At 41.9% G+C, this 21,470-nt stretch overlaps 1 protein-coding gene across 2 annotated transcripts in view; it reads left to right on the top strand.

The window, feature by feature from the left end:
- The first annotated feature begins 1,028 nt into the window (after positions 1–1,028).
- The window catches only part of PTPN22 (protein tyrosine phosphatase non-receptor type 22), a 60,753-nt gene continuing 40,311 nt past the window's right edge, over positions 1,029–21,470 (top strand). Inside the window, exons 1-10 of one of the 2 annotated variants that reach the window (XM_030326816.1) lie at positions 1,029–1,250; positions 14,539–14,647; positions 14,921–14,997; positions 15,156–15,251; positions 15,688–15,726; positions 17,521–17,592; positions 17,709–17,768; positions 18,841–18,983; positions 19,493–19,559; positions 20,592–20,669. In XM_030326816.1, the coding sequence (XP_030182676.1) occupies positions 1,164–1,250; positions 14,539–14,647; positions 14,921–14,997; positions 15,156–15,251; positions 15,688–15,726; positions 17,521–17,592; positions 17,709–17,768; positions 18,841–18,983; positions 19,493–19,559; positions 20,592–20,669 (828 nt within the window). In that variant the 5' untranslated portion in view covers positions 1,029–1,163. The remainder of the gene's footprint in view (positions 1,251–14,538; positions 14,648–14,920; positions 14,998–15,155; positions 15,252–15,687; positions 15,727–17,520; positions 17,593–17,708; positions 17,769–18,840; positions 18,984–19,492; positions 19,560–20,591; positions 20,670–21,470) is intronic. The other variant, XM_030326817.1, reaches the window with a different exon arrangement.

The raw sequence follows: 21,470 nt of genomic DNA, 5'->3' as shown, positions 1-21,470 counted from the left end.
TCAAACAGAGATGATCTACTGATTTTGAGTTGCTCTCACTCCGCATGAGACAGTCTTAGGTAGGTTTGTACCCACTGAGGAGAGGATTTACGCAAGCTGAGATGTGGAAGCTTTCTCTCGAACAGCTTGTCTGTCAGGGACAAAATGCCACACGCACAGCGTGGCTTCCTGAAGCAATGGCCTTTTCCAAGGCACTAGTTGGATAGTAGAATGCCTTCTCTAGAAATGGTTCTTCAGCCTTTCAGCCCTGAAAGTTATACTGCTGCCAGCAAGGTGGCTGATTTTACTCTTTTTCTGTTCCTTATAGTTTACTAGCATTGCCTACAGGGGATATTGTGCCAACTTCCTGGTCAGGTGCTCCTCATGGGGGCCACTGTCCTCCTGGATCTTATACAGACCAATACTCAGTCCTGAAATCAACAGCACTTCCCTTAGTGGAGGTCAGCACTTCTCCAGCCCACGGAGAGACACAGACTGTCAGAAGCAGCTGACTTTGCTTCATCCAAAAGAGAGTTTGAGGTGTATATGGCAGACATAAGATTGCTGAATAAAAAAGCCTTCTCTGATGAACAGTAATTTTCCACAGATCGCATGGACAAGAAACTTTGGGGGAGAATAGTGCAGGCAGAAGGTGTCTTAATTCCAAACGGTGTCTGTCTCCCTTTCGGACCCTAACTGAACTTGGCTGAGTTCATTTGGGACAGGAGGAAACAGAAAGGATCAACAGGGCCTTTGTGTTCATTGAGGAAATGGGGAGAGGCAGACCCCATTCCTAAGACCTGTAATTCTGCCTTTTCTCTAGGAAGCAAGAAAAAGGGTGAATTTGACTTAAAGATGATGGAGTGGAACGGTGTCAGAGCTAAGCAGGCCATGTGTTATGCTCTGGTTAGCCTCTTGTTTGTTAGCACTTGAACTGTAACCAGGTTCCTTCCTCGAGAAGGAAGGCGCTAGGGCCCTGGAGTGATGATGGCTTTGTTGTGTGACCACAGAGGCTGGTTGCGTACTAATTTCCTCTAGGGCTTGTGATGAAGTCAGTTAACCACAGCCTTCAACATGCTCTGCTCTGGAGGCAGCAGTGGCTTCTTGGTGGTATCTCGGCCATGACATCCACTTGACATGCCCTCTCTTAACCCACTGGTAGACAGTTTCTCTTGCCCTGCAGCATGGACCAAAGAGAAATTCTGCAGAAGTTCCTGGATGAGGCCCAAAACAAGAAATCTAACAAAGAGGAGTTTGCCAATGAATTTCTGGTGAGTCCTACGTGTGACACTCTCAGGGTGGTTACACAGACTGTTTAACTGACTAGGATGGTCCAACTCTCCTAGACCACACTGCTCTTGGGATAAAGTGAGTATCAGGCCTTGCAGCAGGGGAAGAAGGGAGGAAGGTGACCTAAAAGTTTGACTTTTTTGAGCGGTTTGTGTGTTTCAAGTATTCTGCCCAAAACCCTGTTTTAAATACTGTGTTTGCTGGTTCTTGGAGTTTGACTAAGATTCCCACGGAGGACATACATAATTCCAGGTGTATAAACATTCCTATTAATTGAACATCTGGAGTCCCTAGGTATCCGAGTTGTGGTTTTTGCTTCAAATGACTACTTTTAGTTAACATTAAGAGGAAAGAAACCAAGATTAACTTCTCATGGAGCATTATGTTTTTAGCCTCCCCACGGAATCCCACTCGGGTGACAAAGGCTCTTGAGGAGCACTGAAACTGCCTGCTGCCATATTTCTTTATTGTTTCTTTTCCTTTTCTTCTAAGGAGAAAAATGAGAACGCGTGTTTTTGCTGTTAAATAACAGGGTCTTTGGAAGCTTCTCTTGCGTGGAGGGGTAGAATGGGATGAGGAGCAGAGACAAGTCAGGGATGTGGGGAAATACAGGTGCCAGCTGGCCTAGGGCCGACTGGATCTGATCTGCCAGGGGAACCCTGCATCTCCTCTGAGGGGACTGTGGTGATGGGTGTTGAGCCCTGGGCAGGCCTCGCTCATCCTGTACCCAGCACGTCCGATGACATAGGATATCTGATAGCATTATGTATTTTGGAATACTTCCTTCCAGCTGGTGTTTCAGGGCTTTAAGAACTTGAAGGCTTGGCTCTTCAGCTGTGAAGGAGCAGGAAGAACAAGGGAGTTGAAGCAGAAAACCTGAAATCAAATCACGAATCTCTTGTCCACCAAATTATCAGCTCTTTGATCTGTTCCTTCGTTTCCCCAAGTCTTTGTTTCCTAACTTCCAAAATGGGGATGATCATTCGTGGCCTACCTGTCCTCACAGGTTGTCGTGATGATTAAATATCAATGATAATTAAATGCGCTCCTTCATTCCGTAATATGTAGTGAGCACCCACCGTGTATCAAGTTCAGTTCTAGGCACTGAGGGTATAGCCGTGAACAAGACAAAGCCTCTGTGCTCATGCAGCTAACATTCTGGTTCTGGAGGGCAGATGTGAAAACACTCTGTAAAGTTTGGAGTGATTAGATATCATGACAGTGATTCTATGTTATGACAGAAGCCCCTGTGTCAACTCAACTTGGATAATATTGTGGCATTGTGAAAAATGTGCTCTCGGTGCCACTGGCCAGGCAGTGTGAGTCCCTCTAAGTGGAGCCACCAGGGAGGGAGGTTAAGGGGGAGGTCCTGGCCTGTCTTTATAATCTCCCACCAAGTTATAGCAGGCACCTCACCTCCTGTTTTCTCTGTCTCTAGCCTTGCCCCACCTTCAATCAATGTTCCATTCAACAGCCAAGTGATCTTCTAATAATACAAATCTGGTCATTTTTCCCTGCTTAAAAACACTGTATAGTTTGTATTTTTTTCCAGCTGTTTGAAATTGTAAAATATAAGACACATTTAGAAAATTACATAGAGCGTGTGTCAGTATAATTATGAAGCAACCACCGCAGAGGTCAAGGAATGGAACATTTTCGGACCCCGGAAAACCTCTATATATGGCTTCTCCATGAGGTTCCTTACCCCCACCCCCACCCCCACCCCCACCCTGCCCTGACCAAGGAATAATCACTATCCTGACTTTTATATTAATCACTTCCTTGCTTTTCTAGCTCTTGGTTTTAAGGACCTTGTTTTTGGGTGGTGATTAAGTAGAACCTCACTGTTCACTGACTCATGTCCTCCAGTGGAAAAACAGAGTCTTGCCCTCAGCCCCACCTAAAGGTTCAGCTGAGATACCAGAGACATTCATTTTTGGGGGAGTTGGGTAGTGGTGAATGGGTTATTTGCTTGCTTGGACAAGGTAAATACTGTCTTTAAATTGAAGGGCTTTCCATCTGGTCATTTCCCCCTTCCTACCTTAAGCCCCTTAATGTATTTTCCCAGGATTGGATGTTTTTGAGGTTGGATCCCTGATTCTGTGACCCAAGGCCACTGCTAGCCTAAATGGTGGTTCCTTTGTGCGAATTATCGAAAGTCATCTCTGGTTCCAGGTAGACAATCTGTGCCCCCTGCCCCCTGCCAGGTCAGTGGCTCGGATTTCAGTCCACACTTCCGCCTTGGCTGTGTATCTCTGGGCAGAGCACATAGCCTTGCTATGACAGCTGAAGCCAACACCATGCTGTGTGAGTCTTTTCCTGAGCCAACACTAAATCTGATCACATTTCTATAGTGGAAACTGCCAAGACCATTCCTATAAGGTTTTCATGCATTCATCCACGTGTTTACTGAGCGCTTACTATGTGCAAAGCATTATGCTAGATGCTGCACTATGCAATGCAGTGCTCCATGCTTTGGTGGGGTTTATCTCCTAAGACATCAGAGGATGTCTTAGAGAGGCAAACATTAAACAGCTGATTACTCTAGGAAATATTTAATTGTGATAATCTTGGTGGGGTGTCAAGGAAGCATCATATTCATTATCATATTTACTACTCATTAAAAAGAAAACATAACCCATGACATAGTTATGTTCTCTATGATGAGGAATGTCCTCTCAGAGGAGGAAACTGAGGCTCTGAGAGGTTAAGTGATTGGCCTAAGCTCACTCAGCTGTTCAGCCATAGACATGAAACTGAATCCAGATCTATCATTTCAGAGACTGGGAAATTAATCCTTGCACAATAAGTGTCTTGCTTCAGCCAATAACACCGAACCCCTCAAAGGGTCTAGCCTGAGGGTAAGTCCCCAGTTACTAGAGTTTCTACACAGCAGAGACAGAAGTATGCAGCCACACTACTGAAAATTTCTTTTTTTTTTAATTCTTAATAATTCCTCTATATTTGTAAATGTTTATTTATTTCGAGAGGAGAGAATGAGAGAGAGAGAGAGAAAGAGAGAGGGGGCCAGCTGTGTGTGAGTGGGGGAGGGGCAGAGAGCGAGGGACAGAGAGAATCCCAAGCAGGCTCTGGCACTGTTAGCGGAGAGCTGGACGCAAGGCTTGATTCCGTGAACTGTGAGATCATGACCTGAGCCAAAATCAAGAGTCAGACGCTTAAACAACTGACCCACGTGTGCGCCCCTAAAAAATTTCTTAAGCATAATTAAAAAAAAAACACCTTACTGTTGTTACTCTTATGAAACAATATTATTTCAAGTTAAAAGAAAATAAATTCACCATAGTACCAATATCCCAACAAATACAGTCTTTTTGGTGTAGAAATCCTAGTTCTTGTCCATTTATATACTGCCTTTTACATTGTTGTAATTATAGCATAGATACAATTTTGTATTCTCATATTTTTCACTTAACGTTACAGAAAAACTATCATGTTGATTAAAACCTATATTTACAGCTTCTGATGCAGCATGGTGTAATGGAAGCATAATACTCTGAATAATAGCTAATACTTCTGTAGCTCTTAAAGAAACTGTTGTAAACACTTTTATGTATCACCTCATTTAAACCATTGAGGAAGGTACTGTTATTATTTCCATTTCATAGAGGAGGAAACTGAGACAGAGAGGTCAACTGACTTGCTGAGGGCCAGGTAGCTAGTAAGTGGTAGAACAGAGATTCAAGTTCAAGTGGCCTGCTCCACCATCTATATTTGTAACAACTGTGGAATCATACACACCTTAGTTTGAATTCAGGTTCTATCGTTAGCTGTGTGACCTTGAACAAAGTCGTTAAAAAGTGGGAACAAATAAATAGTCACATTGCAGAATTGCTGTGAAGAAAATGGAGAAAATATATGAAATGCCTGACATGTAGTAGGCACCCAAGTAATTTAATTTTTTCATACACTGGACATTTAGATTATTTCTAATTTGTCATAATTATTATTATTTTTTTAATGTTTATTTACTTTTGAGACAGAGAGAGACAGAGCATGAACGGGGGAGGATCAGAGAGAGAGAGGGAGACACAGAATCTGAAACAGGCTCCAGGCTCTGAGCTGTCAGCACAGAGCCCGACGCGGGGCTCGAACTCACGAGCCGCGAGATCATGACCTGAGCTGAAGTCGGACGCTTCAGCTGACTGAGCCACCCAGGCGCCCCTAATTTGTCATAATTATTGACATAACATGCAACAAGTATGTTTGTCCGTGTGATTTTCCCCTTCTTTTGGTTTATATCCTGGGCTAGATCCACAAAGGTATTACTGGGTCAAAGAGTATTAGCATCTAATTGGCTAAGTATAGCCAAATGTATTTTTCAAAGAGCTCTTCTAATTTGCAAAGTCTGAACTTATCATCTTCTCTACCACCTTCCTAGTCTTAGTAACTATAAAAGAAAATAAATAAATCTTTTTGACTGCCTACTGTATGTTAGGCAATAAGTGGTTTACCATGTATGATCTTAATCACTACAACAACCCCAAGAGGAAAATATTGTCTTCATTTAACCCATAAAATGGCAAGGCCAGGATTGAAACTCGTGTGATTCCAAAACCTCTTAACCTGTACACTGCATCATAGCATGCTTTTTTTTCTTCCGATTTAATTAGTGTAAAATAAGACTTTGTTAGGTTAATTTTCAGAGCCTCAAAAATATTCAGCATTCTTTTCATTTTCTTTCTTTCTTTTTAATTGAAGTATTGCGAACACATGGTGTTACATTAGTTTTAGGTGAACAATGTACTGATTCCACAGCTCCATACTCCACAGTTATTTTCAACCTGCATTTTCTCATACAACTTTTCTGTTCATCCACTTTCAACAATAGCTAACACACGGAACTGTGTTCCAGCTTCTGTGCTGATGTGTTTCACAAACAAAACCTCATTTACTTCCCGAAGAATCCTTTACAATGGCTAACAAAGTCCTGCATGGACCAGCCCTCAAGTGCTTCTCCAGTTCTTACAGCCTATTGAGTTTCTTGTCCTTGTCATGCTTCTTCTGCCACAGGGCCTTTGCACACATGCCGTTGCCTCTCCTTAAATATTCCCCCATATTCCTCTTTACCTAGTTAATTAACACTTCATAATTTTTCAGATCTCAATTTGGCAAACCATTTCCTCAGAGAAGACTCTCTTGACCTTCCCAATAGATCAAATACATAACACGTTCTCATTAGCACCGTCATTTTTTTAAGTTCCTTTTTTTGCCCCCAGCCTCACAGCATTTTTCATAGTTCAATTTGACATCTATTAGTGTGTTTATTCGATTAATGTCTGCTCTCCCATAAGACTGAAGCTCTACAAAGGCGAGGCTCACATTTGGTTCCGCTTGTCTTGGTGTCCTCAGTGACCGGCACTGGCACACGTTTGGCAAGTAGTAGACCCTGAGGAACAGAGAGGTTAAACAACTTGCCTCAGGTCATGCCCTGCATTAAGTGGTGGAACTTGGATTTGAAATAAAGCTATCTAACTGTTGAGCCTGTGCTAGTAGCCCTTCCTCCGATCCCTGACTCTAGTGCCCCCAATTTGTGCATTAGTCTTAAAAAAATGATAGACTATCACATATGCACAGAAAAGTACTTTAAACACACATATGCAATTTAACAACTAGTGATAAAGCAGGCATCCATACAAGCTCCACTCAAATAGAGAAACAGAACATTGCCTATACCTCAGAAATCCCTTGGGTGTCCTGGACCACATCTCCCTCACCCCCCACTGCCAACCCCTGCCAGAGTGGAGGTAGGTGTTGCCCTGAAATGGTGATGATTTTTATTTATTTTTTATCCCCTTCACCTATTTCGCCTATCCCCCTCCTCCCCTCCCCTCTGGCAACCACGAGTTTCTCTTTATATTTACGAGTCTGTTTCTCTTTTCGTTGCTGTTTGTTGTTTTGTCTTTTAAGATTCCACATCTAAGTGAAATCATATTTGCCTTTCTCTGTGGAATTATTTTCTTTGTTTTTCTGAGTAGCTTTAAGATATATATATATATATCTTAAACAGTAGGGATTAATTTTACCTGTTTTGGAACTCTATTTTTTTTTTTTAATTTTTTTTTTCCAACGTTTATTTATTTTTGGGACAAAGAGAGACAGAGCATGAACGGGGGAGGGGCAGAGAGAGAGGGAGACACAGCATCGGAAACAGGCTCCAGGCTCTGAGCCATCAGCCCAGAGCCCGACGCGGGGCTCGAACTCACAGACCGCGAGATCATGACCTGGCTGAAGTCGGACACTTAACCGACTGCGCCACCCAGGCGCCCCTGGAACTCTATTTAATGAAATCATGTTATATGTATTTGGCTTTTTTTTTTTAATTTTTTTTTTCAACGTTTTTATTTTATTTTTGGGACAGAGAGAGACAGAGCATGAACGGGGGAGGGGCAGAGAGAGAGGGAGACACAGAATCGGAAACAGGCTCCAGGCTCCGAGCCATCAGCCCAGAGCCTGACGCGGGGCTCGAACTCACGGACCGCGAGATCGTGACCTGGCTGAAGTCGGACGCTTAACCGACTGCGCCACCCAGGCGCCCCTGTATTTGGCTTTTTTAAAGGCCTTTTTTCTTTCACTCTACATTACATTTATAAAATCCATCCATTTTGTTGGATGTAGCCAGGTCTTGATTTTTTTTTTTTCTAGTACTTCTTATGAATTCCATCAAGGTCGAATAAATGCAATTACCAAACTGTTGGGATCACAGAGTGCATTGAGCGAGGTCACGTACTCACTTAAGAACTGCCTTGGATCACCACCATCTAGTGTCTTGGCTTTAGTTTTGCAAGTCTAAAAATTCAATTTTGTTACTATGCCCAGAGTTGATCATCAGGATTAGGCATACATAAGAAATCCACCAGAGAAACAAGATTGCCAATGTATTAATTTTTCAAGGAGACAAATCACTGTGAGAATAGAAGTTTGCATTGACTGACAGCATATCCTATAGTTTGGAGAAAAACTGATATGAGAAGCCAACCATAATCAGAAAGTTGCCTGCCGAGCAGAATGATTTTGGTGGCCTCAGCTGCGATGGTGTGGTCTCCACCTCCTTGTCTGAACCTGCAGGAGTGGCCACCACTCTTTCCTGGACAATTCTAGGGACAACAGTGACAGAGTTGGGCATCTTACTGGTCTTTTAGGCTTAATGAGGACCATCCACTTCCATTAGACCATTCTTTATCAGATAGATTACAGTTAATAGGCATTTCCTTTGGCCAGTTACTGCAACTGATTGTGGTTTTATGATATGTACACTCCAGCCATTGTATTAAATATGGGTCAAGGCTTGGTTATATATATCACATGCTGGTCAATTTGCTGCATGTCTTTGTTTAAAACTCCTTTGGTGTACCTTTCCTTTACTACATTGGAGGTAGTTGAAGCATCTTCATTTAGAAAGCATGTGTAAAGGGGCATCTGGGTGGCTCAGTCGGTTGATGTCTGGCTCTTGATTTTGGTTCAGGTCATGATCTCACAGTTGGTGCGTTTAAGCCCCACATCGGGCTCTGTGCTGATAGCGTGGAGCCTGCTTGGGATTCTGTCTCCCTCTCTGTCTCTCCTCACCCCTCTTTCTCTCTCTCAAAAATAAATAAATAAACATTAAAAAAATACAACCAATAACATTTAACCTATCAGATGGATCTATACTTAAAACATTATAGTCCTAATGTTGGTCAGAGTTCAGAAATATGCATTGGTGTTGTAACCTTTCTGGAGGCAAAATTTGTATACCATATCTCGTATGTATTTGATAATATGGATCAAAAGCCTTTAAAGTGGGCAAATTCTGGGTGCACCTGGGTGGCTCAGTCGGCTAAGCATCCAGCTTCAGCTCAGGTCATGATCTTGCAGTTCGTGGGTTCAAGCCCCACGTCAGGCTCTGTGCTGACAGCTTGGAGCCTGGAGCCTGCTTCGGATTCTGTGTCTCCTTCTCACTCTGCCCCCCCTCCCACTTGCACTCTTGTCTCTCAAAAATAATTAAACATTAAAAAAAATTTTAAGTGGGAAAATTCTGACCACTCCTGAGAATTCATCTGAAGGAAATAAGGAAAGATATTTTTATAGGTTTTGGCTACCTATAAAAATATTGTTTAGAACGATGGTTTAGGAAGATCGGAAGCAACTTAAAGGTGCAATAATATAAAGGAACAGGTTAAGTAATTTATATTACACTCCATAGTATGGAATACTCTGCCATCATTTAAAACATATAACACAGGGGCGCCTGGGTGGCTCAGTCGGTTAAGCGTCCGACTTCAGCTCAGGTCACGATCTCGCGGTTGTGAGTTCGAGCCCCGCGTCGGGCTCTGGGCTGATGGCTCAGAGCCTGGAGCCTGCTTCCGCTTCTGTGTCTCCCTCTCTCTCTTCCCCTCCCCCGTTCATGCTCTGTCTCTCTCTGTCTCAAAAATAAATAAACTTAAAAAAAATTATTAAAAAAAATAATAATAAATAAATAAATAAAACATATAACACAAATTCATAAGTAAAAAGAGCAAGTTGAAAACCCCCATATACAGTGTGATCCCATCTTTATTACACAGGTAGATAAAACATTGGAATGTAATATAAAATCTTAAGAATGATTAAGTCTGGGTAGAGCGGGATATTAGGTGATTTTTAGAATTTTTTTTTACTTCTCTGTATTCTAAAATTTCTTCAATGAATATGCCATTACTTTTTTTTTTTTTTTTTAAAGTATGCAACATGCTTCTAAATTTTTTTTTTTTTTCAACGTTTTATTTTTATTTTTGGGACAGAGAGAGACAGAGCATGAACAGGGGAGGGGCAGAGAGAGAGGGAGACACAGAAGCGGAAGCAGGCTCCAGGCTCTGAGCCATCAGCCCAGAGCCCGACGCGGGGCTCGAACTCACGGACCGCGAGATCGTGACCTGGCTGAAGTCGGACACTTAACCGACTGCGCCACCCAGGCGCCCCTGCCATTACTTTTTTATTTAAGAAATCTGTATTTAAAATTTTGCTTTAGTGTTTGATTCCATTTGAAACATAAAAAGAAAAAAAGGGGGGGGTGAATTTTATGTCTCTTAGGGATAAGGTATATTTGCAGAAAAGGTAAATACTATATTCATCAAATACAAAGACGTATTTATTAAATATGAAGGATTCAATGAGTCCTAACAGAAAGAACATACCCAGTTCTAAAGGCCACGACAATGTTGGTTTGGAATACACTAGAAGTCAGACTGATATAGTAGCAACTTCTGGAGACTGATCATAGACCAGAGAAGGCGTGGATACATTAGAACTGAATATATCCTACTTCTATATTTACTTGTATATAAATAAATACACTCATGAACATAGTTCCTCCTGTAGGAGCCAGTGCACAAACATGTGTTGAATTGAAATTGATGAGGTTTTGGGGTGATGGGGGGTTCTTGGGGTCTGGAGCCGAAGTCAAGAAAGAATTCTTGAGATGTCTTTGGGGCAAAAAGGTGATTTTATTAAAGCATGGGGACAGGATCCGTGGGCAGAAAGAGCTGTGCTGGGGCTGTGAAGAATGACTGGTTTTACACTATAGAGCTGGGGGAGGTGAAGTCACAAGGGAAGCCTCCAGAAGGACTCTCATAAGCTAAAGAAGGACTTTCCTAAGATACCTGAGGCCTTGCTATTGTCACGCTAAGGTTGTTTTCCCTCCACTAAGGCATTAACATTAGGACGGTAGGGGTTCCTGCAGAAAAGTTCTACTCTGTATTTGCCTCAAGTATTTGCCAATGGGCTGCAGGTTATAAGGACACTGAATTTTACCTGCCGTTTCCTTCTTGCCTTCGTTCCCCACATCACTATGGAGGGGAGGGTGATGTTGGGGCTCCGGGAAACAGTCTACGGTCTTCTGGAGATTAAGCTATTGACAAGATTGCTTTTTTCTTGTAATTTACTAAGATATTTGTAAACTGGTGGAGACCCATGTCCTGTATGACTGGGACCTCTATCAGTTGGCCATTTGTCTTTCCTCTCCTTTGTCCTTGGGCAGCCAGGAGTGCCTGAGGAATATCACACATGTTCCACCTGGGGGGGGGGGGTGCACTAGCTTGCACTTTGTCCTCAGCCCGCCCCCTGCTCCCTCATCAAAATGATTCATTTATGTGAAACAGCCTATCCCTTGAACACACTTATCAGCATTTTTTCACTTTTGTGCACATTAAGTTGAATTTTTTTTTTGCTACTACTGATGTGGTTTTGGAGTGGTGGTAGGGGTCCAGAGCCGATGACCAACAAAGAATTCTTGAGATGTCTTTGGTGCAAAAAAGTGATTTTATTAAAGCATGGGGACAGGGCCCGTGGACAGAAAGAGCTACCCTGGGATTGTGAGGAGTGACTGATTATATACTTGGGAGTTGGGGGAGGTAAAGGCAAGGGGAAGTTTCCAAAGGTATTTTCATCTGCTAGGATCCCGGAGGCCTTGCTATTGTCAGGTTAAGATTGTTTCTCCCTCTAGCAAAGCATGCACATTAAGACGGTAGGAGGCTTCTAGAGAAATGTTCCACTGTGCCCGCCTCAAGTATTTGTCCATGGGCTGCTGGTAATAAGGAAATTTAATTTTATTCACCATTTCCTTCTGTCTTTGTTTCCCACATCACTACCACCAGAATAAATATATCGCATCACTTCTAATTTCTCTCAACTCTATACCCAGCCTCTCACTCCACATTTTCAGTTATTCCCAGGATTTTTTTTAAATCACACTTTTTGTCATAGCCTCACATTTTAAGTATCTAAAGTTGATCTCCTTGGTTTACTCACCCCACTTTGGCTATTGCTTATCTACCTGCTCACTTACCTGACTATTGGACAGCAGCCAAATCCCCACATGTTTGGCTGGCGAATTGGAGCGGATTGGAGGCTTGGAATAGATCATACTGACTTGTAGTTGTAGGCATTGGGGAACTACCTTGAGAGACAGCCCAACCTGATTCCCCCTCTCTCATCTAGCACAGCGGGGGGTGGGGGGGGGCAGATTTGATTTATCCGGCTCTGAAATGTAACTTATGCTATGTCTTCTATACCATGAGGAAGTCCTCCAAGGCAAAGATATTCTGGTCTTGTGCTTTCTTTTTCTTTTTCTTTCTGTTCTCTTTTGGGAGTGACCCTAATCCATTTATTAGTAATTAACTTACTATTCAATGAGAAGTACCTGAAAATGGCTCTGTCCTGATTTCTACTTTTATGGCCAGGACCTCAGTTTTCCTGTCTTGAAAGGAAAAGGATAGTATAGACCATAAACCAAATGCACTTACTATAAGCTTATCAAGCTTACACAGAATCTGGTTGGTCATGTGTTTCAACCAATCAGGGCCCAGGAGGGATGCTGGCCCTGTTTCTTGTTCTCTCAGCAACTTTCCCCCGATTTCTCTTGTTACTGTGAATGCATATCCCAGCGTTGCGGTTGGCAGAGAAATGCCTTCTGCCTTTGACCAACCCTTTCTCCCTCAACTCCAACCCACCCCCATGGCCATACTTTCTCTTTTATACCCTTTTGCTGTCTACTCTCAAGGCTCCTCCTTTTCTGGTGAGGTGGATCAGTTCTTGCATCCTACTTCCGCTCTGTTTTGTTCTCTGTTGGGGGTTTCCAGCCCCTGGGTCTGGTAGGGAGAGTAGGGGAATTAAAAAAGGCCTTCACAGTGGTCTGAGCTCAAGGTAAGATATCTAAAAACAAAACAAAACAAAAAACAAACAAAAAACAACAACGACAAACCCCAACTTTCACACTTACCAAATTAGCCATTCCATAGGCATTTCCTATGTGATGTTTTGCTAAAAGAGCATGGTCTCCTTAAGTCATCCAGCAGGATGACCGCTGGAGCAGGAACGAGTGGGAAGAAAAAGTCATCCTGTTCCATTGTTGAAGGCGGCACTCAAAGGAGCGAAACTAGCACAGGCTGATGAACGCACGTGCGCATGTGTGCACGCAAATACACAATGTCTCACACACACAATCTTTATCTGTGACATTTCACCAAATTAACAGAGGCGCATCTTACCAAGAGAAGGGCTTTTTGCTTATAGCATGCTCCCTAGAAAACCTTCCACAAACAGGCAAAACAAAACAAACAAGTAGAAACAGTGTAACAGGCCCTGTGGATGCACAGGCTCAGTTCTGGAGATTTCGAAAAGGAGCAGTTCTGGGACTTGACATCTTTTCAGCAGCTCTGGAATCAGTGGCAGCCTGAAAGTGAGCATTCTTTTTTTTAAAAACAATTTTTTTTAACGTTTATTTATTTTTGAGACAGAGAGAGACAGAGCACGAAGGGGGGAGGGGCAGAGAGAGAAGGAGACACAGAATCGGAAGCAGGCTCCAGGCTCTGAGCCATCAGCCCAGAGCCTGACGCGGGGCTCGAACTCACGGAGCGCAAGATCGAGACCTGAGCTGAAGACGGACGCTCAACCGACTGCCCCACCCAGGCGCCCCGAAAGTGAGCATTCTTTAGTGGATAAGAGCAGAGACAGCTGAAAAAGTTGGTGTAACTTGAGTGGAAATTAAAAAAAAAAAATTTTTTTTTTTTTGAGAGCCTGCACGTGTGGGGTGGAGGGGCAGAAGGAGAGGGAGAGAATCTTAAGCAGGCTCCCCGATGGGTGTGGAGGGCTCTGCAGGGCTTGATCTCATGACTGTGAATTTAACTAAGGACATGCCACAGGCACATGGGAGACTATAAAAGATTTCCACTCAGGGTGCCTGGGTGGCTCAGTCAGTTAAGCATCGGACTCTTGATTTCAGCTCAGCTCATGATCTCACAGTTGTTGTAAGATTGTTGTTTATTTGAGGGGTCAGCTTACAGTTTGGGTCATATAAAAAAAAAAAAGACTGCTTCTGGGACTGAAACTTTTGAAATTTTGCTATATAGAGAGAGATTTTATTTGGCTTAAGCTCCATTTCTACTTAAAATAGCCCTGTAGTAGCCGTAGAGAAGGTAAACTTTTAATATTTGACGTTTGTGTGGAGCATATAGTTTGTTTTCAAAAAGACATTGGCTTTTAAAATATTCACTAGTTTCACCTCTAGGTTTTAGCTATTTGTGGCTCAGCTGCAGTTAAGTGTGATCTTTTCACTTCTCCAAACTGAAGTCTGCTGACCTTATGCTCAGGGGCTCTGTCCTGAATTGGAGGTAGTTCTAGAAGATGCTACAAGGGCAAAAGCGGACTGTTTGGGCAAAAGAGAAGGAAAGGTCTCTACAGAGAGAGCTTCTTACCTCTTTTCTCTAGGAAGATTTAATTTTTGGAATTTTATTACAGTGGCTGAAAAGACAATCCACTAAGTACAAGGCAGACAAAACCTATCCTACAACTGTGGCTGAGAGACCCAAGAATATCAAGAAAAACAGATACAAGGATATCTTGCCCTGTAAGTTTTTGTTTCTCCCTATAAATTTGTACCTTCTCCCAAATCCAGTCATTCCTATTTTTACCCATTGCCTGCTGTTCCCAATCCTGGTACAATGCTTTGACAAATGAGTTTGTACTATATACAACCACAAAAGAACATTCACTCACTCACTCACTCACTCACTCATCAAACACTTTTGCACAGCCACTATTCACATGCTAGTTTCTGACTTACGGTAAGTCCTCTGACTAAGTCCTTTTAGTTCTAATATGTCCATCTTTTGTATTATAGATGATCATAGCTTAGTAGAGCTGTCTCTGATAACCTCAGATGAAGATTCCAACTACATCAATGCCAACTTCATTAAGGTACACCCCATATTCTATAGTTTTCTAGGTACCTTAAAAGGGGTCGGGATACTAGACCATATTTCTTTAGGTACCTAAGAAAGAGGTGGAGGGGATTCTAAACAAGAAGAAAAGGATATTATCTGTAGTCATCCCATATAATTTCTGTTCCCCTTTAGGGAGTTTATGGACCCAAAGCTTATATAGCCACCCAGGGACCTTTGTCTACAACTCTCCTGGACTTCTGGAGGATGATTTGGGAATACAGTGTCCTGGTAAGGGCAGAAATGCTTTTGTTACTATATTCTCTAGTTTTTAGAGATGGAGGGAGGAGGGTATCAGGGTATGTGACTGAGGTTTCCTTTGTATTAAAATCAGTGCCTTTTTGGGTCAGTCGCTAGAATTTCAGTGTTCAGGCACATTTTTGTCAAAATCACAAAGTCACCTTTACTCAAGGAAATGAAAGTTCTCATCTTGACAAGCTCATTTGTTAACAAGAATTTACCGATTTGAATAGAGAAAAGGGAAGTAAGGACAGAAAGAAGGGTAGGAGCAATATTTTAAAATTTATCAAGATTTCTGTTTTCTTTTTTGTTCAATAACAAGAAAAAAAAAAAAAAAACAGAAAGAACAATGACTCTGGGACCCGTGTGTTAACTGCTTTTTCTAACTGTATCAATGCTCAGGTTTCTATTTATTTCATCCCCTCAGATCATTGTTATGGCGTGCATGGAGTTTGAGATGGGGAAGGTGAGTTAAAGGAAAGAGAAGGGGGAAACTTGGTTGCAGAACTTGCCTTAAGTGTGCCTACGTAAAAATTTTTCTGGGCTCAGAGCCTGCGTGGCTCAGTCAGTTAAGTGTCCGACTTTGGCTCAGGTCATGATCTCACGGTCCGTGAGTTTGAGCCCTGAGTCAGGCTCTGTGCTGACAGCTCAGAGCCTGGAGCCTGCTTCAGATTCTGTGTCTCCCTCTCTCTCCGTCCCTCCCCCACTTGCACTCTGTCTCTCTCTCTCAAAAATAAATAAACATTAAAAAAAAATTATTCTCATCTTGCTAGCTTTCAGTTTGGGAATGCCAAATGACTCTCAAGTATTTTTTATTTACCTCTAAGAGCTCCTTTTGTCCATTTGCCCAGGCTCTATATTTTTAAGTAAAAAGAAGGTATGCTTTTAAAGTAACAATTCATCTTCCCATTTTTATTAATCAAGCATCTTAAATGGCAGTCAGCACTTCTAACCCTGTGCTGTCCAACAACATGACATCCACTAGCTGCATGTGGCTATCAAGCAGTTGAAACATAGCTAACGTACCCAAGGAACTATTTAATTTAATTTAACTTTATTTTATTATTTTAATGAGTTTAAATTTAAAAACTCAGTTTTCCAATTCAGTGATTGGAGAACTTTAAGCATGATTTGAACAACTTAGGTACGTGAATCTTTTTCACCTATAAATTTTATGAACTCTAAATGGAAATTAAATGTTCCGATGAAAATTTAGTGGATTAATTGAGATGTACTGTAAATATAAAATGCACACCGGGGTCTGAAGACTGAGATAAGAAATGTCAAATATCTAATATCTGTTTTATCCGGATTACATGTGTTTTGATCGGGCTAAGATATATTATTAAAATCAATTTCATTTTTGACTTTTGAACGTGGGTATTAGAAAACTTAAAATTGAGTGTGTAGCTTACATCTTGTTTCCATTGGAGAGCACCTATCTTACCTACTGTTGACATTCACAGTTCCGTTAAAACCAAGGAATTTGGGGTTTCACTTCGCTCGTGCCGCTTTGTTTTAGTAGAGGTGATTTCTGTTAATCTTTTCAAAATAGAGCAGTCCCCTCCTTTCGCGTGGGATATGCTCCAAGACCCCCAGTGAATGCCTGACACCAACAACAGTAACGAACTGTACACGCACCATATTTTTGCCTATACGTACATACCTATGGTGAAGTTTAACTTGTAAACTAGGCATGTTAGGAGATTAACAACAACAGTAATAAAATAGGACAATTGAAGCAATATACTATAAGTTGGGTGAATGTGGTCTCTTTCTCAAAATATCTTATTGTACTGTACTCACCCTTCTTCTGATGATGACGTGAGACGATCAGATGCTGACACAAAGGAAATGACGTAGGTGTTTGTGATGTAGGGTTAGGCTACTACAATACTTAGTATTGCCAACAATACGTCCCAGATGGTAGGTACCCGAAAGGCTGAAACTGGTAACTGTAACCATGGAAAGCAAAGCTGTGAACGAGGGGGGGGACTACTGTGCTGAAAATGCCAGATCCCTATTTCTACTTTTTCAGACTTCTAGGAAGTCTGTAATTTATATATCCTTTAGTGTTTTCCCCGTCCTTGGAGATTCCAGACCACCATGATGTTGGGGGCGAAGCCCAAGGGGGTAGGACATTGCTAATGTAAGGTGAAGGACACAGAACCTGTGTCTCTCTCATTGAGAGTGGGTTTTGTTACCTAGGAGAGACTAGAATATATGGAAGGAAATCATTACATTCTGTTTTGTGTAACAGAAAAAGTGTGAGCGCTACTGGACTGAGCCAGGAGAGCTACAACTGCAAGTTGGTCCTTTCTCCATATCCTGTGTAAGTATGATGGCTGCTTCCATTGTGGCTGAGCAAATGCTCCAGGATCTACTTTATAGAGACTAGTTTTTGAATATTAGTCTTTGAAGTAACTACTATTTTAATTTACTTCTTAGGAAGCTGAAAATAGAAAATCTGATTACATAATCAGGACTCTAAAAGCCAAGTTCAATAGTGTAAGTATAGAACAGGAGTGGTAAACTCAAGAGCCTACAGAGACAGAGGTAAAAACATGTATGTGGGGTGCTTGGGGTGGCTCAGTGGGTTAAGCATCTGACTTTGCCTCAGGTCATGATCTCACAGCTGGTGTATTCAAGCCCCAAATGGGTCTCTGTGCTGACAGCTCAGAGCCTGGAGCCTGCTTTGGATTCTGTGTCCCCCCTCTCTCTGCCCTTCCCCTGCTCATGCTCTGTCTCTCTCTATCTCTCAAAAATAAATAATCACTAAAAAAAATAATAAATAAATTAAAAAAAAACATACGAGGGGTGCCTGGGTGGCTTAGTCGGTTGAGCATCCGACTTCGGCCAGGGTCATGATCTCATGGTTCATGGGTTCAAGCCCCACATCGGGCTCTGTGCTGACAGCTCGGAGCCTGGAGCCTGCTTTGGATTCTGTGTCTCCCTCTCTTTCTGCCCCTCTCCTGCTCATGTTCTGTCTGTCTCTCTCAAAAATAAAATAAACATTTAAATAAATAAATTAAATAAATAAATAAATAAATAAATAAATAAATAAATACATACGTATGTGTCTCAGGCTGAGCATAAGACAATGGGGAGTAGTTGGGCCTTTGATGTATATGCAAAAGAGACCTTTGGTGTAATCTCTGCTCCCCAATCTATTACACACGATGGCACACATGTAAAATGATAATATCTGTAGGATGAATAGAGGCTGTGCAGTGAGTAGAGACTGGGAATTGAGAGCTCACGCTGACCAGTCTCTCTAAGGCAAAGGGGTTTAATATATCAGCATGCCTGTGACCCACCTGAAGTACACCAGTCGTAATATCTATCTCCTCTTTTGTGTGAGTGGGGCAGATAGGGACAGACCAATAGTCAGTGACCTGAAATCACTTTTAATTGTTCTCAGAAGGCATGTGGGCACCAGAGGCTTATAGGGAAGGAAGCAGCATAAATTGCCAACAGGACAGAGATGCTACTTAGGAGGTCAGAGTAATCTTGTGCTAGAATGAGGTGGGGTCCTAACGCTGAACCCTCCTTTTATTCTGGCTATTTTTTTTTTTTATAGGAAACTCGAACTCTCTACCAGTTTCATTACAGGAATTGGCCAGACCATGATGTGCCTTCATCCATAGACCCTATTCTTGAGCTCATCTGGGATATGCGTTCTTACCAAGAGGATGACCATGTTCCCGTGTGCATTCATTGCAGGTATGATGCTGTTCTTTGAACTTTCTACCCAAAACCAACCACATGTCGTAGCCTGGCCAGGACTCCTGCTGAAACCGAAGGAAGACTGACTTTGTTGGAATGTAAGCTGGTACAGGCATGTAGGATATAGGCTCTTGATACTAGTCTCACTTTCTCCAGTTGATTAGAAAGGAATGAAGCTGAGACATGAAAGTGACAGGAAGAGAAAGGTTGGTGGCAGAAACAGACCATAATACAGTCAACCTGAGCATTAAAGTAGTATTTTCTGACAAGTTACTCGAGAACAGTGCCGCTCCAGACACCCTTGCGGGTGAGAAGTGGCCGAGGATCTGTCCCGAGGCTCAGTGTGTGCATGTGGCAACCAAGAGACGTGCTCTGGAAAATGGGGGGTTTAGAACGTTTTGTTGCCTCTCGGTTACTTCTTCCTCAATCTGCTGGTGAAATTTCCCAGCTACTGTCAACAATCCAGTCTCTGCAACTGTATGTGCCACTGTGATCTTTCCTTTCAGTGCCGGTTGTGGGAGGACTGGTGTTATCTGCGCTATCGATTATACCTGGATGTTGCTAAAAGACGGGGTGAGTTTCTCTCCGCAGGCGCTTCCCGTTTGCCTACCCTGTTACATGCAGACTTAGGAATTGTTTGGTTCTTCCAAACACCTATTTCCATGACTCCTATTTTCTAGAATATTCACTTGTAGACTCACTTTGTCAGACGATTAAATCAGTCCCTAAGTTGGTGGTCCTCGAAGTGTGGTTCCCAGAGAAGCAGCATCAGCATCACCTGAGAACTTGTTAGAAATGCAAAATCTTGGGCCCTACCTTGGGTGAACGGAAGCAGAAACTGGAGGTGGGGGCCCAGCAAGCTCTCCAGGTGCTTCTGATGCTTCTGAAGCGTTTGAGAATCACAGCCCCAAATTACACAGGTACCCTTCCTTTATCCAAATGGCTGTAATGGATGGACTCAATCTACCCCAATCAAGCCTTGTGTTCCAATCTATAAATCATTTAAAAAATTTTTTTTAAATGTTTTGTTTATTTTTGAAAGAGAGAGAGAGAGAACACGTGGAGGAGGGGCAGAGAGAGGGAGACACAGAATCCTAAGCAGGCTCCAGGCCCTGTCAGCACAGAGCCCGATGCGGGGCTCGAACTCACAAACTGTGAGATCATGACCTGAGCTGAAGTCAGTGCCTAATGGACTGAGCCACCTAGGTGCCCCTAGAAATCATTTTCTTAAAGTCTAATAATAGGAAGTGAGAAGTGTGAAATATGGGCTTTAAACCTATCTGCCAACTTCTTTTATTTCATAAAATTCTCATATTTGCTCACCTACCCAGGCTCCACCTTCATTATATGTTTAACTTCAGACATCTGGTCACCCCATGTGAAATCATTCTCAAGAGTTTCTTCAGTCTTTTCTGGGGAAAACACCAGGCTCTAAATCATGACACAAGTGAAGAGAAATCTCATTCATTTTAAAGACGCATTCTTTTTCTGATATGATCTTGTGTTAGGACAACAGATGCCATGGGGGTAACAAGACCGTGAGAAATAATTTATTAGCAAAGCTAGGAACAAAGGAATAAGATATTGTTTCTCTTTATTTGATAGATCATTCCTGAGAACTTCAGTATTTTTAGTTTGATCCAGGAAATGCGAACACAAAGGCCTTCATTTGTTCAAACTCAGGTATGCAACTATTGTGAATGGATGCTAACATGTGTCTGGGTCTTCCTACCTCTCTCGGTTTCATAGTAAGGCATCCCCAAATAGCTGATTTTTAGCTATAACACCAATTTACTACTAAGTGCATGAGTCCATTTGCATTTCCTCAAACTCTGAATATATCAATATTTTTCCTACATCCCTGGCTTGGGTCACATTCCTCTCATTCCTTGTATTCTACTGTCTGTGCAAAAAATATGAAGAAACTCAGTAACTTTATGTTTCTTACAAGGGATGTTGAAAAAATTCAACAAGCTCTTTGACGTACTCAAGATATAATACCTGGGTCAGGTTAACTTGCTGGTTTGTAGTAGTGATTCATTTCTGAAACCAGAGAAAATCAGAGACTTGTAATTTCTACTTCAGGAAGTGGTAACAGAATCTGGAGAATGCATTTTATATACTCATTTTTTGATTTAATTAAAAATAAAAATAAAATCAACCATAATCCTATCACCTAGAGGTAGCCACGATTATTATTGTTCTATAGTCTCTCCTGATCCTTATTGTGTGCAAACTTAAAAAACATAATTACAATCATACTATACATATGATTATATATGTATCACAATATACATGTATTATATATACGGATCACATATATACGGATCACATATATATGATCACAATATTATATGCATCACAATACATTATATGTATATATATGTATGTATGTACATATGTATATATGTATCACGATATTTTAATCCACCCCAAATTACTCATGCCCCTTCATTCCATTCAGATGCTCTTCCTCCGTTTTGT

The sequence above is a fragment of the Lynx canadensis genome, chromosome C1 (assembly GCF_007474595.2).
Source record: "Lynx canadensis isolate LIC74 chromosome C1, mLynCan4.pri.v2, whole genome shotgun sequence".
Classification (NCBI taxonomy): domain Eukaryota; kingdom Metazoa; phylum Chordata; class Mammalia; order Carnivora; family Felidae; genus Lynx; species Lynx canadensis.
Note: the sequence above shows the minus strand (reverse complement) of the source record. Positions and strands in the feature narration are given on the sequence as shown.